The 15,941-nt window shown below is 39.1% G+C and overlaps 1 protein-coding gene across 1 annotated transcript; it reads right to left on the bottom strand.

Moving 5' to 3' along the window:
- Window positions 1-1,249: 1,249 nt before the first annotated feature.
- On the bottom strand, window positions 1,250-15,895 carry snx1a (sorting nexin 1a). The gene is given in 17 exon segments (XM_018675877.2): window positions 1,250-3,700; window positions 4,173-4,244; window positions 4,344-4,424; window positions 5,125-5,268; window positions 5,959-6,164; window positions 6,558-6,651; window positions 7,640-7,753; window positions 8,065-8,140; window positions 8,243-8,321; window positions 8,408-8,549; window positions 8,946-8,989; window positions 9,111-9,186; window positions 9,454-9,590; window positions 11,138-11,921; window positions 11,923-12,138; window positions 15,480-15,616; window positions 15,746-15,895. Coding segments are annotated over 16 exon segments (2,445 nt in total). The 5' UTR covers window positions 15,609-15,616; window positions 15,746-15,895; the 3' UTR covers window positions 1,250-3,649.
- Window positions 15,896-15,941: the final 46 nt, after the last annotated feature.

Genomic DNA, 15,941 nt, shown 5'->3' with positions numbered 1-15,941 from the left:
TTTCTGTGATGTGTTGAACCATTAACTGCCTGAAGCTGTTGCAAAAAACGTGACGTTTTTGTCATTGAAGAGTGAACAAAGATGGTGTTTTGCTTTGTCCAACTGCCAAAATGAGCTGAAGCAGGTAGCAAACTGTCATGTGATGTTGTTTGGGTGCCTCATGTGTGAAGATTATAGTTTCTACACTGCTCCATATTACAGGAGATGGAAGGTTTGTTGTTTTAGTTCCTCAGCCAGGCCAGTCATCATCTTCAGTTTGCCTTCTTTAGTTTGAGCAGGTCGTGTTAGTTTTTGTCAGAAATGTGTGTTAGCAGAATGGAACAACGTTGTGAACTGAAGCGTACAGCAGTGCGAGAGTGAAATCTTACCTGTGTCATCATGTGTAGCAGTGAACTGGTCCGCTGCTGCTGCTGCTGCTTCTCGTCATGTCAGTGTAGGGAAGTATGCAAAACCAAGTCTCACTGCACATGAGAAAAGGTGTCATACAATCATATTGTAAATAGTTTTTAATAAATGGTAAAGCAAAGCTGGTGCTGTAGCGGTCTATGAGGCTTCAGAGTATTCTGTTAAAGGGTAATTTCACTTATTTTACACAGGACAATTTACTAATCATGGGCAGTATTACTCATCATGCGAAAATAATATCTCCTGATGGAGCTTCAAGAAATGTAGTTATTGTCATCAAGGGTTGGAGGCAGGGACTCTGAAGGAGTGTCTAACAAAAGATGCACCTGAGTTAACAGGTGCAAAATATGGGGCTTGGCGTTTCTGCAACTTGAACCAGGAACTAAAAGCCAGCGTGCTTTAAGTTTAACTTTCTGGTTAGTTCATCAATTTAAACTTAAAGAACAAAATGTAATTCCAGCACATACTTACTTGAAAGGTGGATGTTTTGGTCAGAAGATCCTCTCTCAAGACAAATCAACCACAAAGTGACATAGTGCTTAACTATAGTCCCTAATTACGTGATAAGACACAGCTGTGTTGGAGGTGTGTTCATGAGCACATGCAAATTCATGGTACACACATTTTATATATATATATATATATATATATAAATAATTGTACCATGAACTTGAGAAAAAATGTTAATCTAGTGGTTGTTGTTAGTTAATAATAGATTTTGTCCTCAACAGCAACATTAACAGTAGATACATCACCGTGATTCAAAAGCTTGTTCTAGCCCCAAGTGCTAACTAGATTATTTTAAGAACCCAATGTGAGAGAAATAAGACACTGAAGTCTGAAGTTCTTAATGAAATCTCAGAGTGTAAACAGTGCAACTTTTATTGATTTTTTTTTCAAAGGAATTTCTATGACAGTGCACATTGCTGACATTGCTCTGCACGTTGACAAGTGATGACAGTATGAGGACGCACTAACAGCCAGGTTTTAGTAAGTGTTGTTTAATCTAACAACAGTTGAAAATAGGCATGTATCTGTCAGAAAAAACAAACAAAAAAACAACAGTGCAAAGAAATGTCTGCAAGTTTAGTGATGCCTTAGTGACGAGAGTTGCGTTGTGTGTGCAAATGTGACATTAAAGCTGTAATCATAAGATGGCAACCCCGCCACATGAGGCTGTGACGCAGGTTTGTTACGGTTTGATGTTAAAACTCAGTTGTCAAGCTGCAGACTGAGGTGTTGGGGAAGCATCAGGTTCACTATGACATCAGTACGTTTAGTATTTCACGGGTGCTTTCTGACTGGCTTTTCAAAGGGACTATTCCAGTGTTTTTACGTGCTCTTGCCCATTTAATAGAAATCAGACAGTATTGATGGTTTAGTAACAAAACATTTAAAAAATCAAGTGGAAAAAACAAATGTTTGCTGGTGCCACTTTCTCAAATGTGCAGATTTGCTTCTTTTCTTCTCTGATTTATCTCTCTTTAAATTAAAGATACCCTGTGGATTTTTTAAAGTCATGTCTACATTTATCGTTTCTCACCAAAACATTTTGTATATTAGGAGTTTAACAAACATTTTGAATGTGTGTTGAACTTTCCACATAAAACATTTGCAGAACCTTTTTTGAAGACAGCTGAATTGTTTAGAACCAAGTTGGCTAACAGTCTTCTTCTTGGCCTATGCTGGCACTGCTCCATAGTGCTATTACTGGTCAAAAACTCCACAGGGTACCTTTAAATATCTTTAGGTTTTGGACTGATGCTGATAAAACAATTTCAAGATGTCACCTTGGGCTCTGGGATATTGTGTATTTTTCATGATTGAAAATATAATCAACAGATTAATCTATAATCAAATTATTTTTAGTTGCAGCCCTGATATTCTAGGACATAACTGTCCTAACCGTCCAGGTTTTAGTTTCCATTAATACTACATTACACTGCTCTACTTGTGAGACTTGAAACTTGCTTAAAACAGCTAATCCATACAGTGAGAACACGTCTGCATTTATTATATTTTTCTCAGTCATCATTGCTTGGTAATGCCTTAAAAATGTGTCAACTGACACTTACTGTACAGTATTACCACACAACAATGATGCAGCTTTGACAAAAACAGACTCAGACGTGACGTTCGCTGTGAGGATTACCTGAGTCAAGTCTCTGCAGGCTGATTTTCATACAGCAGAGAATCCAAAGGCTGACAAGAAAGTAGAAAAAATCAATTACAAAAATTGCAGCATTATAGGCAACAATGTAGAGAAAGAAAAAAATGTAATTTGTAAATGGAAAACACCAGTATTGTTCTTTAATCTTAGCATTGACACTCATTATATCATTATGGCTGTTGTGGAAGTAACTGTTAGGTAACGAGTCTCCGCGCTGCCCACAACTGTGTACAACTTTTCTCCCAAAACAAACAGATTTGACTCGGTGTCTGGAGACAAAACACCACTCTTACTTAAACACCACTCTTACTTAAAAAGGCACAGACATGTGTAGTTACAAGAGTAAATTTTGCACAATGATTGAAATCAAATCTAAAACATTAAACCCGCAAGCTTCACCTACAGTACAATGCAACCCTTGACCACAGCTGTAGAGTTTGCTAATCTAATGTCTCTCTTTACCCTGCACCCCGTCCCCTCAGCATCGATAGTATTTTAAATCTGAAAGAAAAGAAAACATGGCTGGTACTTAATTACTTTATCCACCTGGTGGAAGTGCTCATAATTCTTTTAATGTAATTTTATCCCTTTAAGTCATTTAAAAGAAAAAGAAAAGAGAGAGACTCATGGCCACTTTCTTCATCTGGGTCCCCAGAAATATTTGATGATAGAGCAGCCACGCTGTAAACAATTAACCACTGCTGATGTGAAGGAGATCCTGATCACACGAGGGAGAAAATCCTGAGAACAACGGACTCGGTTCATTTTCCCTTCTCTTGTGGAAATCAATGGAATCATTCATCTACACTTTCTTTCTTTTCATGTGTCCATATCTTTGTATATGCAAACTCTTTTCATCTAATAAGAAAATATCTGTGGAAAGGTTAAATGAAAATATACAATTATTAATACAATAGAATACAGAGCTATTATGTTAAAGGTGATTAAAAAAAACAGGTTGATTGTATCTCCCTTTACAATGCACGCATTTTCCTTGGTTTAAAGGCAAAAGAGGTAAAGTGTATAAGAAAAAAGGCAGCCTGTTTTGTCATCCAAAAGGCTGGTGCTCAAGGATTAGGCGATTGCTTTTGCTTCTGGTAAGAAAGCCTCCCAATACTTTATCAGCTGGAGAGACAAAAAAATAAAGAGTCAGGTTTATTCATAAATGACGTGGTAGTGGCAGGAAGTGGTTAATATTTATGATTTACAGTCACTTGAACCACCAAATCATATCACCTGAGATGTATGGAAGTGCCAGGTCTGAACAGGCCATTTCCACTTTCTCAAACATGAGTATTTGCTGCTTTTCTCAGTTGTATATTATTGAATATATTGTGGGTCATTATGCCTCTTTTCCATCTGTCACTTTACATTTATTTTATAAATTACTTCAAACTTCTGATGTTTTTATGGACAGAAGATAATCAGCTTAATTGTTAAAATGAAAAACAGGCAATATAAATTAAATATAATCTTGTGACATGGTAATGAGTCAAAACACATTCTCTCTCAAACTAAATGTGCAGACTCATTTCACAAGAAGAATATCTTATTATGGAAATATAAAGTATTCATGTTTGACTAGAGAAACACTCACCTGTTGCTGAGACTGAAGCAGAGACTCCAAGTACTTTATTATCTGTCTTCTGAAATTCTTTGCTTTTTCTTTCTGTAATAGGAAATTTTAGTTGTGTGTTAATCAGTAATGACAAACATTTTCAGCTGTTCTGTGACATCAAGGGAATAGAAAAAAGGTAAACATTGGTACCTCGAAGCGAACGACCTCCTTGCGGACGGTGGCAGATACTCTTTCAAAGTCTCTCTCATACTGCGTCACTTTGGCCTCCCACTGTTTACAAGAAGAGAGGAAAAGTTTGATGGAAGTCCACGCCAATGGAAACAATACAAATATTAAAACAGAGGAGTCAAAATCGACTTGTAAAAATGTTCCATGTAACAGTTGTTCTGGCCACTTTTAAATTAAAAGTCAAAATTATGTGATTTAATGTAATGAATTCTGTTTTTGTCTTTGAACATCCATGTCCTGTGTTAAAATGAATATTTAGTTGTGTTGCACAGATGTTGTTTGCAACAGCATCAAATCAAATCTGAACTTTTCAGCTTTTTAAGTGACCTGATTGGGCCTCTATAGAATTAATTAGATCTAAAAGGAAGAACATTCATGAAAATGATAATCATTTCTTTTGCAAGTAAAATACCCATGTTTGGTTAAAGAGAGATTTTTCAGTCAGGATCCTAAATATATGGCAAACTGATGTATCTTTGTATGAAAGAAAATGTATAAATATATCAAGTGTGTTTGGCTTTATTGTGTATGAATGTTTATAGATTTTTTGTTAACTCTATTTGTTTCACTTGTTTCTGATAAGTAACAGTGATTACATGAACAATGGAAGCCCTCTGAAGTGGCTCTTTCATTACTCAAACATTGTCCCCACTCTTGAAAAGACCACATCAGACTCCAGAACTTCCAGGCATCAGCCTCATCAGAGTTATTTTCACCATGTTGATTTTGGCCTGTGTTGTACCTCAGCGATCTCCTCCTTGGCCAGCTGCAGTTTGTCTGGCTTGTTGGCCCACAGCAGTTTGGCCTCAGTCTCCCTCTTCTTCTGCAGCATGGCCTGAGCGTCCTGCCAACGCTGCCACGCCTTCATCCGGTGATCAAACGACCCCTGTGGGGCAGCAAACACACAAACACAGAGGATCATTTCATGTTTACATTAGGTTGTTTATTTTAGCCCTGTAGCCGATTCCGACTCTTATTCAGGAAAGCTTTCAAAATAAATGTCATGTCTTCATTTGCCCTCAACAGAAATGTTTCTTATGTTAAATATAATCCAAGTTTATTTAACTTATTTAGCTTTTGAGTATAACGTGGCAGGCATTAAAAGTACTGTGACAGTCCATGCTGCATCTCTTTGTACAGTATTCAGAGTAAAACTATGAGTTGCCCCATGCTTGTCTGCTTTCGTTCTTCACTTGAATTTATAATTTTAGCGTCATTTCATCTTGTCACTGAAAGTACCTCTCATAGTAACATTTCCTGGCAAGGATTCAGCACACTACTTGCACTGAATTAAAGAGGCAGTGACAGATGGAAAGGCTTGGAGTTTTTCCGAGTGTAATGAGTGTAGCAACCAGCATAAAAATTAAACTTAACTGCTCCAGAACTCTACATATCTGGTCTGACGTCTTCATTTCACTCTCACCTAACACCTCACTAATCTTTGGAAACTGAAAGCACTTGTGTCACTTTAACAATGTGGGTGTTTTTGTTTTTTTTAATTAAACTATTTGAGAAATTAATACTTCACTATGCAGTATAAGTTTTGATTAGTTTTAAATAAAAATCTTCTCAGTACCCTCACGGCTCCAAGCAGGCGGATGAAATCAGCGATGAGCTCAGCGAAGCTGAAGGTGTCGTTTGCAGCCTGGTCCTGGTGCAACTGCTCCATCTTATCCTCCACCTCTGCCAGCTGGGAGAGAGCTCGAGACAGAGCGGTGTTGTCCTCCGCACTGCCCAGCATGGCTGCGCTCTTGGCAAAGCTCGCCGTGTTCAACGACAGCTCTAGAGAGGAAGAACCGGGCAGACGTTAGGCATATTCCACCATTTACCAAGTGGAAGCTAAAAACATGTGAAATAGATAGATGGCCACAGGGCTTTTAAAGACCAGGAGGCATTGTACTTGGGATTTTATAAGGTTTTATGGGAGACAAAGACATTCTACAAGGATTAAAGCTGCAAGTAAAAACTCTGTGGCAGACTCCAAATCCCACCACACATTTTCTCATTTTTCTGCAAGCAAAAACTTCAAAATATATAATCACTAATTTTTCATGTAGGTACTTTTAAAAAAGCATCTGGTTTCTGACAACAGGGTATGTTGTTGTGATCTGCGAATAATCTGATGAATAGATAAGTGGATGTTTGGTGATGGAGTATCAGTTGGAAATAACTGACCTTTCCTGTGGACAACAAGGGATTCAACCAGGGCGTGGAGCTTCCTGAACTGCTGGTCTGCAGACTCCACCTCCTGCAGCTTCTCCTCAAACCACTGCAGCAAAACATACTGTTAGTACATCTCCAACATCAAGGTCCCTACATGTTTAAATATTCCCGGTTAATTCAACACGTAGCTTGACATTAAAAGCCAAATTCCTGAGGGTAAACATTACATTTGTGTTTGAACTGACCTGTAATATCTTTTTCCTATTTTTCTGGTTAGGTGAAATAATTAAATATTTTAAGTATGCAAATGAGTCATATGAATCTAATTAAGATTCAGATTTAGATTTATACAAGAACACTGATCTACCATGTGTGCAAATCATGATTTTTTGTTTTTTTGTACTTCTCACTACTGAGAAGAGTTTTAATCTTAAAACAAACTGGAAATCCAGTGCGGTTTAATGCCCTGATCTTCTTTGGCATTTATTCAGCTAGAGTACATATTTACTTTAATATTTGAATAAGCTCAGTGTATGCATGTGTGTGATGCTTTCACCTCACATCAAGAGGAAATCAGAGACACAGCTCAGTTACTATTTTATACACCAACCTTTCACCAATAGGTTCTTAGATCTGCATGACTGGTTACCTCACCTTCATTATTAATGCACTAAATATACAGTTTGCTTTGTTACAGTTTGTTAGCTTGCACCATAGTGGACAGGTGCCCGTGGGTCAGATAACAAAAGACTGCGTTTGCCAGTTGAGCCTTTCATTCAAGCAGATCATAAATACTGCACCATATCAAAAGAACACAAATGAAAACACATTTTCTGGCTCTGTGCAAATTCTTTTCAGAAAACAAATCAGATAAATCATGAAAAACAAACTACTACTGTCAAGCCATGATTTAAAAAGAGGACTTAATATGTTCTGGTACAGTGCAGTTTAGTGCCTTTAAACATAAGATTGAGATGTTCTGGTTTTGAAACACACAGATTTCCCCATTACAAAAAATTATCTGCTACATGAATATTTCCATGGAACAGAAACCGTTGTGAACAGCATGAGTGTGCGTTTACAACAGAACTCACCACATCTGACTCATTCATCTTGATGGTCATTTTACTGACAGCATCTGTTGCTTTGTTAATCATTTTCAGGAAACCGGCGCCACTCAGAGCCTGGGTGCTCACTGCTCTGGGTAACTGAGGACACACACACACAAATTGCAGCTATAACACAGTCAAGAATGCACTTATAATATGCACTAAAACTTAAGATATACAAGAACCAAGAATTAATAAATGGCAGGAAAAACAGATCCCTCCTCCAAGTCTTTGCCAAATATAATTTCATCAGCAGTTTAATTCTTGCTTTAGCTGTGTGCCAGGCAGTTTTGTGGTCTTACAGAACACAGTATTTCTAATGATTTTTGGGGAAAAAAAACCTAAATAAATGTTTGTCTTCTAAAAACTGTATGAAGCCCTGAGGCTCTTCAAACTTAATTTCAGTTTACCTCTTCTCTCTCCAGGAACTCTCTGACGTCTGGATCTTGAAGAAGCGATGGATGATTAACCACCCTCTGGAGATACCTGTCCAGTCGGGAAATGGTGAAAAGAAAACTCACTTTCCTGTTTATACAGACACAGCAATGTGTTTAAAAAAAAGCCTTTACAGTATTTATTTACTCTCACCTCTCCAAAGCACCTCTTCTTCTCTCAACAAAGTCTGCAGATGAGGAATCTTCCTTTCCTACCTTCACCTTTGTCATACCTGTGCAAGAAAATATGCTGTTTTCATAGCTGGAGATTAGATTTACTTTTACAGCTTGAAAGATAATAAGAGGAAAAGGAGTCTACCCAGGATGCTCTTCTCTGGCGGGGGAGGTACAATGAATCCATTTGGTCCATGTTTTTCAGAAAGCTTCTCATAGAGGCCGAGGAAGTCGCTGAAGCGTCGCCTGACTGTGAATGTCTTGTTGCGGAACATGGGTAGTGTGGTCTGAAAGAGACCATCATTTTAAGTCTTTATATTATTGTACGTTATGTTCCTAACAGGCTTAAAGAGGCTAGTTTTTAAATTCTCTCTGCCACCGAACATAGTTTCTTGCTGGAAGCAGGTGGTGGTGATGGTTTGCCAAGAGCTTCAGCCAGCTGTTAATGCTAACATTGGCTACAAATAGGTTTTTTAAGTTTGATGAATTACTACTCTAAAATTCTGACGTAATCTATGTTTGCCTTCCATGAACAGTGCATGGGCGTTTCTCTTACAATACTATGACCAGTAGTTCCTCTCTTTTCCCGCTGTCACCACACTTCTAATGAGGAACTGTACTAACTTCCTCTGGATTAAAGATGGACATCAAGTGAAATCGTGTAACACTAACAGAGTTTTTACCTGTGTGGTTACTTTATAGGCCATGTAAGCGTTCATCCCGTCCCCTGAAAAAACACAGACGACATTTACTGAGTTGGTGCAAGAGCTGTACTTCAACTGCAATGAATTAAATAAACCCCAGATACGTTATTTATTAAAAAGCAGAATAAAAATAACAGGTCTCACCTATTTTTTCAGGGTCTTTGACAGAGACAAAGATGTCAAATTTGTCTTCCTGCTCCTCTTCTTCTTCTTCTTCCAACTGAAACAAAGTATTGAACAGAAAGTGAACAAGCAATTAAAGCAGAATTTTCAATTTTTGTAAAAACTGGAACAATTTCTTGAAGGAGATGGATTTTAGCCAATAAAAAAGTGGCTTAAAACTCTTTTACTAAATTCTGATATTTCAGGGAAACTTACAATAGTTTGCAGAAATAGCAACTTTCTGACCTTCAACAGTTTTCAGTCATTTCTTTGTGACAGTGACCCTGGGAATTTCACTCTGGGATTAGATATCTACAGTATGTACCTCCTCAAGGGCAGCAGACTGTGGCTTGGCCAGGCTGGCAGCTGCTGACAGTGTGGGGGCAGACGCAGACGGTTTGGCTTGCACCTCCTTCTTTCTCTCGTTCCGTGGACTGTCGAGAGAAAGCTCCACTGTGGCTTCTGTTACACAGGAAAAGAAAGTAAAGAAACCAGATGTGGGTCATTGCACGCTGAATGGAAAATGTGTAGAGAGATGTCCTTTATTTATCCTATAACTGTCCTGGTTATTAAGTCTACCTTTATGAATTTATTAATAGCATGCATTTATATTTATATGTCTTATACAGTTGTCAAAACTGCCGACTGGCATGTTTGTATACATCTTGCTTTTTATTTTTATTCTATTCTAGTCACATTTATCCAGTCATCATTTGTTTTTTAACCTTTAAACTAAATTATTTAGCATGTTTTTCTTTACATTACACAATTTAATTTGGGATTTAGTGTCTTGCTCAAGAACATTTCAACATGTGGACCTGGAGTTCAAACCACTGCCATCTTGACTGAGATAAATGGCTGATATTTCTTTAAAAAAAATGTGCTGACAGTGCGCAGGATTTCACCAGCTGTCTTTGAGGTGTGTATTATATATACTCTTTTGCATCTAACTTGACTCTGTATGAGAGAACAGAAAACTAAGAGCTTTACTGTAAAGTGCAACTTGTTTCTCTCTGCGTGTGATAATAAAGTTTTTCATCTTTACTTGACATAAATAAACATGCAAGTTTGTGCAGACGCAGTGTTTGTTAACAGTCACAAGAGAGTTTCAGTGACTTGACATCCAGTAAATATTGGATTTTTGCTGTGAGAAGAACAAACAAATAATATCCCAGCCCAGCACAATGAACATGACAATGCTTCTGTTTTTACTCATCCTCTCTGTCCAATTGTAGACCTTTGTTCCACGTCATGTCCTGTCTGTGTCCCCTCATTTCCTGTCAGCACTCTACTATCTAATAATGACCAACATATGCCAATAAAGGCACTGAAGAAAAAAAAGAAAAAAAACCTGAAAGAAATATCTCAATATGGCCGTCTGTTATTTATAGATATACGAACATAATCTGAACCAACTACCAATTCCCTTACTAAGGCAAAAAAGTAGTAGAATCAGCACACTGTTTCTTTCCTCTACTTGTTTGCTTTCCTTCATATTTCCTGTTTGATCATGCATCCGTTTTTCTGTATGTGCATACCTCTCTCCTTGAACAAATAACAAAACTAAAAGCAAACTGACCACCACATTTTTATCCAGAACCAGTGCAGATATCTGTTGCACACACATGTCTTTGGATGGATTATTGGGCAGGCACACCAGGCACAGGCCCAGGGACCTGAGCGGTCGAGGGGCCCTGAGCCAGAGCTTCTTGTCTGAGGTGACTGTTAAAATATCTTGTTTAAAAAGTAAATCAAATAACTAAAAACACTACATAGGGACACAAAATAACAACAAAGAGATGCGGAACACCCACAAACAACTACAATATTGCCTATGTTGAGGGGTAGGGGTGTCTGTTATATGTCTGTGCCCAAGGACCCACTGACTCTTACTCCATTCATGAATTGGTCTCACGTTCTTTATGTGAACTCTTCCTTCATCACTAATTCTCCCCTTAGGACACTACATTGTGTTAGTGTAACCAAAGAATAAAAATAATGGCACAAACCAGCAAAGATGTCCGTCTCCTCCTCAGAGTGGAGTCCATTGGTCTTAGAGTTGACAGTGCTGGTGTTGCTGATGCTGGGCACTGTGGCGACAGCTTCTTCAGTGAAGATGTCAGCAGGTTCTGCAGGATTACTCTCTTGCAGAGGTCCAGCTACGTTGATAACATCACCGGCAGCAGCAGCAGCAGCTTTGGTTGTGACAGATTTGTCCTTCTGCTCTTTATTGATGGTTTTCTTTGAGGTGGCACCCAGTGGTTCACCGAACAAATCCTCGTCAGGTTCACCAAAGAGGCTTTTCTGTGGCTGCTTGGCAGGTTTAGTCTGCCGTGATTCTGCAAACAAGTCGCTTCCCTCATCCTCGAACAGGTCTGTTGCCCTGCTGGGTTTTTTGGCATCAGTGGCAGGTGGAGCAGCAAGTGGAACAGCAAGTGGAACAGCAAGTGGAGCAGCGAGAGGAGCAGCGAATGGAGCATCACCCAGGAGGTCACCCAGAGGGTCAACAATTTTGTCAGAGCCAGGTGGCTGCTGTGTGTTACTGGCTGAGGAATCACCACTGAGGTCGATAATTGGAGTAGTAGAAGTTTCTGTTACTTCCTGTTTCCTGTCGCTAGGTGGATCTGTAACGCTGCCCGTCACTTCACTTTTGTCCGTTGCTGCTTCAGCAGTAACAGCCGCTGTCACCACATCCTCTCGTGGTGCCTCAGTTTCACTTCCCAATATGTCAACAAAATCATCTGAAGGTTCATCCAAAGAGATTTCAGTTGTGTCTTTTGCTGCAGCTGCGACTGCTGTCGGCTGCTGCTTCGATTATGTTGTTTGTTAGGTCAACAAATTCATCTGAGGGTTCACTGACAACTTCTCTCGCTGGTTTGTTTTCTGTTTGGCTGCTGATGGGCTCAATTAATGGATCGTTCATGATGTCAGTGGGAGGCTTCATTAAAACATCACTGGATTGACTGGCAGGTGGCAGCGTGGTGTCCATGTCGGTCAGTGGAGGGCTACTCTGAAAAACAAAGGAGAAGGGAAAAAGGTTTAAAGTATCTGTATAAACAACAAGTATCTGTCCGTTATTTTTGAGACAAAAAAGCCCACTCCCAATTTCCTTGAGCCCACAATGATGTCTTCCAATATCTTATTTTGTCTGACAAACCAGCAAATGTTCAAGCTGTCCGTGAATATTCTCAGTCACCCACGTCATGGTTATCCAAGAAAAGTTGAATCGAGAGCAACTGGACTTGGCTGTAGAGACGTTTCACCTCTCATCCAAGAGGCTTCTTCAGTTCTGACTAACAGGTTTGGAGACCCAGGTATTTAACTACTGTGGGCTCATTAGCGAGGCTGCTGATATCATTGGTTCGTTCGTGCTCCTGACTTGTTGTGACAGTTGTTAGACTTGCTGGAGTCACCTGAGGCTAAGTGTAAACAGCACATTGGTTTTTTTTTTTTTTTTTTTTTTTTGGTCACATGAATCTCCTGGGAAGGGATGAGACACAAAAAATATGACAGAAACTGGTGCATCCAAAGATCAGAAAGATCACATATCACATGTAACAACAGTCAGTGCAGTTGTTACAACAAGCCAGGAACACCAACTCCAGTGAAATTAAATTAGTGGCTTTGATAACGACCCCACTGGGGTCAAATACCTGGATCTCTCCACCAGTCAGTCAGATCTAAAGAAGCCTCTTGGTCCAGTTGTCCTTAATTTAACTTTTCTTGAAGAGAGCATATTCAATTTTCAATGTTAAACAGAGAAGAAAGAAGCAAAACCTCAGACTGCACCAATGCATGTGGAGCATGTTGAATGGTAAATGACATTTTGATGAATAGAATTGGCTGATAATAACAATAGCTTTAGTCAGTCATCAACTGAGGGATTAATCAATCAACCAAAACATGTTTCAATTATGAATCCATTACTTAACACCCAAAAAGGACTGTACTCTCATTGTATCAAAAGGGTCCAATCTGCTAAAGTTAATAAGACATTTCCTCATACTGTGCAGGCCATATATATTGTTCACAACAAACTGTTCTTCCATTATAATCTTAATTTACATCCCAAACACATGTAATATTGATAAAAACCTCCACAAACTCATCAGCCATGACCCCATTCTTCCTCATTATGATTAAAAAGAGAGTTTAATGGCTTCCTGACAGGTATTAAGAGTTTTAATGGATTTTAGGGGAATAAAACAGGATTTAACAAGTAAGTTGTGTGAGTAGTGTGAGCTACAATAGATACTGAAAGTGGTGAATGTGCCTGCCTGTTTAATGTCCCTATAGATTTATGAGTGAATAGGCTTATGTTTGCCTTTTATTCATTTGCATGGTAATATTCAACTCGATTCTTTTGGAAGCTCCAGAAGGACAACAAGGACAAGTCATTTCAGGCCACTGGGTGTGCAGCTGAAAATGTCCCTTTAAAAAATTCCCTTTAAAAAGTAAGCAGCTTGTAACTGAAGAAAAGCAATGACTTGCTGAAAAATGTTATCATGTTTCAGAAATATCAAATTATCAAATGAAAGTCCAGTAACAAATGCTACTTTTCCTGCAGGTTGTGATGTTCAGTTTTTCTTGAAAGGTCTTTTTAGAGTCTGTAGTTCGTGTTTTTGTGTTTCTCAGCTCAGGTGCACCTACTAACCCTGATAGGTCTAATAATAGGTTTTGGGTGCAATTGCCAGTAATCCTGTTGAGTAATACTAAGTAAATAGACTCTTAAGGCAGTGCATCTGTAAAGTTTAATCAAATGATCAACTGTACAGTTAAAGGCCAGAGTGAACTGAACAGGCTCTGTTAAATGTAACACCCACAACTGCTGACTTATGTTTTCCATGCAGCAGCAGCAGTGAGTCCAGCTCTCAAAAAATCAAAGGCAGCAACTTTCCACTGTGTCCTCTGAACTTTGACTGTAAGAAAACATCCGGGTTCTGGCCATGTGACCACAGCTGACTCACATGACAGGAGGCTGCCTGAGCCAACTTTAAATCCTCATTCAAAAGGAGTCTGAGTTTTAAACCACTGATAAACATGAAATGACAGAATCACTGTCTGACTGACACTGACTGATCATGCAGATTGCTGAGATTTAACTGCTGTTTGCTTTACCTACTGTATGCATGGACTGTCAGTCTGCACACCCAAATGCTGTGGATTTCAGATTCTGGATAGCTTACACAGACAACAGCCACATATCATTAACCAAACAGGAACTATATAGAGTAGGGCTACAAATAAGGGCTCCTTTTTATTATTATCAATTACTCTGCCAGTTGTTTTCATGATTTTATCAGAAAATATGCAGAAAGCACTCATCACAAAATCCTGGAGTCCTCAAACTTCCTCAGATCTCTTAAGTTGTCCATGTGAAACCCCAATACATTGAATTTACAGAAGTCTAAAACCAAGAAAAGCAATAAATCCTCACGGTCAAAAATGCACATTGAGACTTTGCAGATTTTTTCATGACAGCTTCAAATGTCTTGTTTTGTTCGAAGAATTTACTGACCAGCAGTTCTAAATTACAAATATTCAGTTTACTACCATGCATGACAAAGAACAGCATCAAATCATCACATTTGAGAAACTAGAAAAGCAAATATTGGACTTTTTCTTACAAAATGACTAAAATTATTACTCAATCATCAGAATAGTTGTCAAATAATTTCCTGTGGCTTGACAAATCAATGAATCAACTTATCTTTGAAGCTCTAAAAATGGCTGAAACAATTAACAGATTATCAAAATAGCTGTCATACAATTTTCTGTCCATTGACTAATGAATTAATTGACTAATTGTTGCAGACATAAACAGTTCATGGATGATCAAAATAGCAGTCGAATAATTTCCTGTTGGTCACCTGATCGACTTTGCTGCTCTAAAAATGACTGAAACATTTAATCAAAATAACTGTCTAATAACTGTCTGTCGATCAGATAATCGATTAATAGACGCATAGTTCAGCTCTAGCTAGTTATATGGTTACCTACTAGACCTGATCAAATCACAGCTACACAGTACTCTAGGGAACAAGCCAGAAACGGGTCAGATTTTCTGCATTAAAACCTCCGCACTGCTTCGATACTTTAAGCTGCAGTAAATAACTTACGTGTAGCATTAGGTAACATGACAGTTGCACATGTCAACATTATTTTTGGAGTGTTTTCTATGCAGATAAAATGGCAAAATGTTGGTAAAAACCTCCAACAACTAAACCCAAACTTGCTGAAAGTGGCTCATTAGCTTTCTCCGCTGACGTTAGCTAAACTACCTTGGCAGTTAATGTCAGTTAGCCACATCGGAGGCTAGTTAGCTACCGTGAAATTAACATTCAGACATACTACGCTCATGAAGAGGTCGTCCCCGTCGTCTTCATCACTGTCTCGGCCTCTGACTTCTTCGGTGTCCAGCACATCTTGGTCCTCGGAGTCGGGGAACGGAGGAGGACTGCGCTCCGAGCTGGTCGCCATCTTTCAATCTTTTTTAAAAAACACAAGGGGAGGTAACGTCAACCGCTCGCGCTCACACACTCGCACTCAGACAGACAAGCAGACAGAGGCGCCGTGAGGCCGAAGCACTGCGGCAACACACCGAAGTAGTAGTTTACCTCAAGATTGGTGAACTAAAAAGACCAGGCTGCTAAACCGGAGGCTCGGGACGTGCAAACCCGCCGCTGTCTTCTTACTTCCTGATCCTCCTCCTCCCTCTTCTAGTCAGGTTAGCTTCAGTTGGTGTTAGCTAGCAGGGCAGTCATGGGACAGATGCAGTGGTGGAAGCGGTAAATATGGACCAGGACAGGGGTG

Source organism: Lates calcarifer, linkage group LG10 (assembly GCF_001640805.2).
Source record: "Lates calcarifer isolate ASB-BC8 linkage group LG10, TLL_Latcal_v3, whole genome shotgun sequence".
In the NCBI taxonomy this organism is placed as follows: Eukaryota; Metazoa; Chordata; class Actinopteri; family Centropomidae; genus Lates; species Lates calcarifer.
This window is presented reverse-complemented; position numbering and strand designations above follow the sequence as displayed.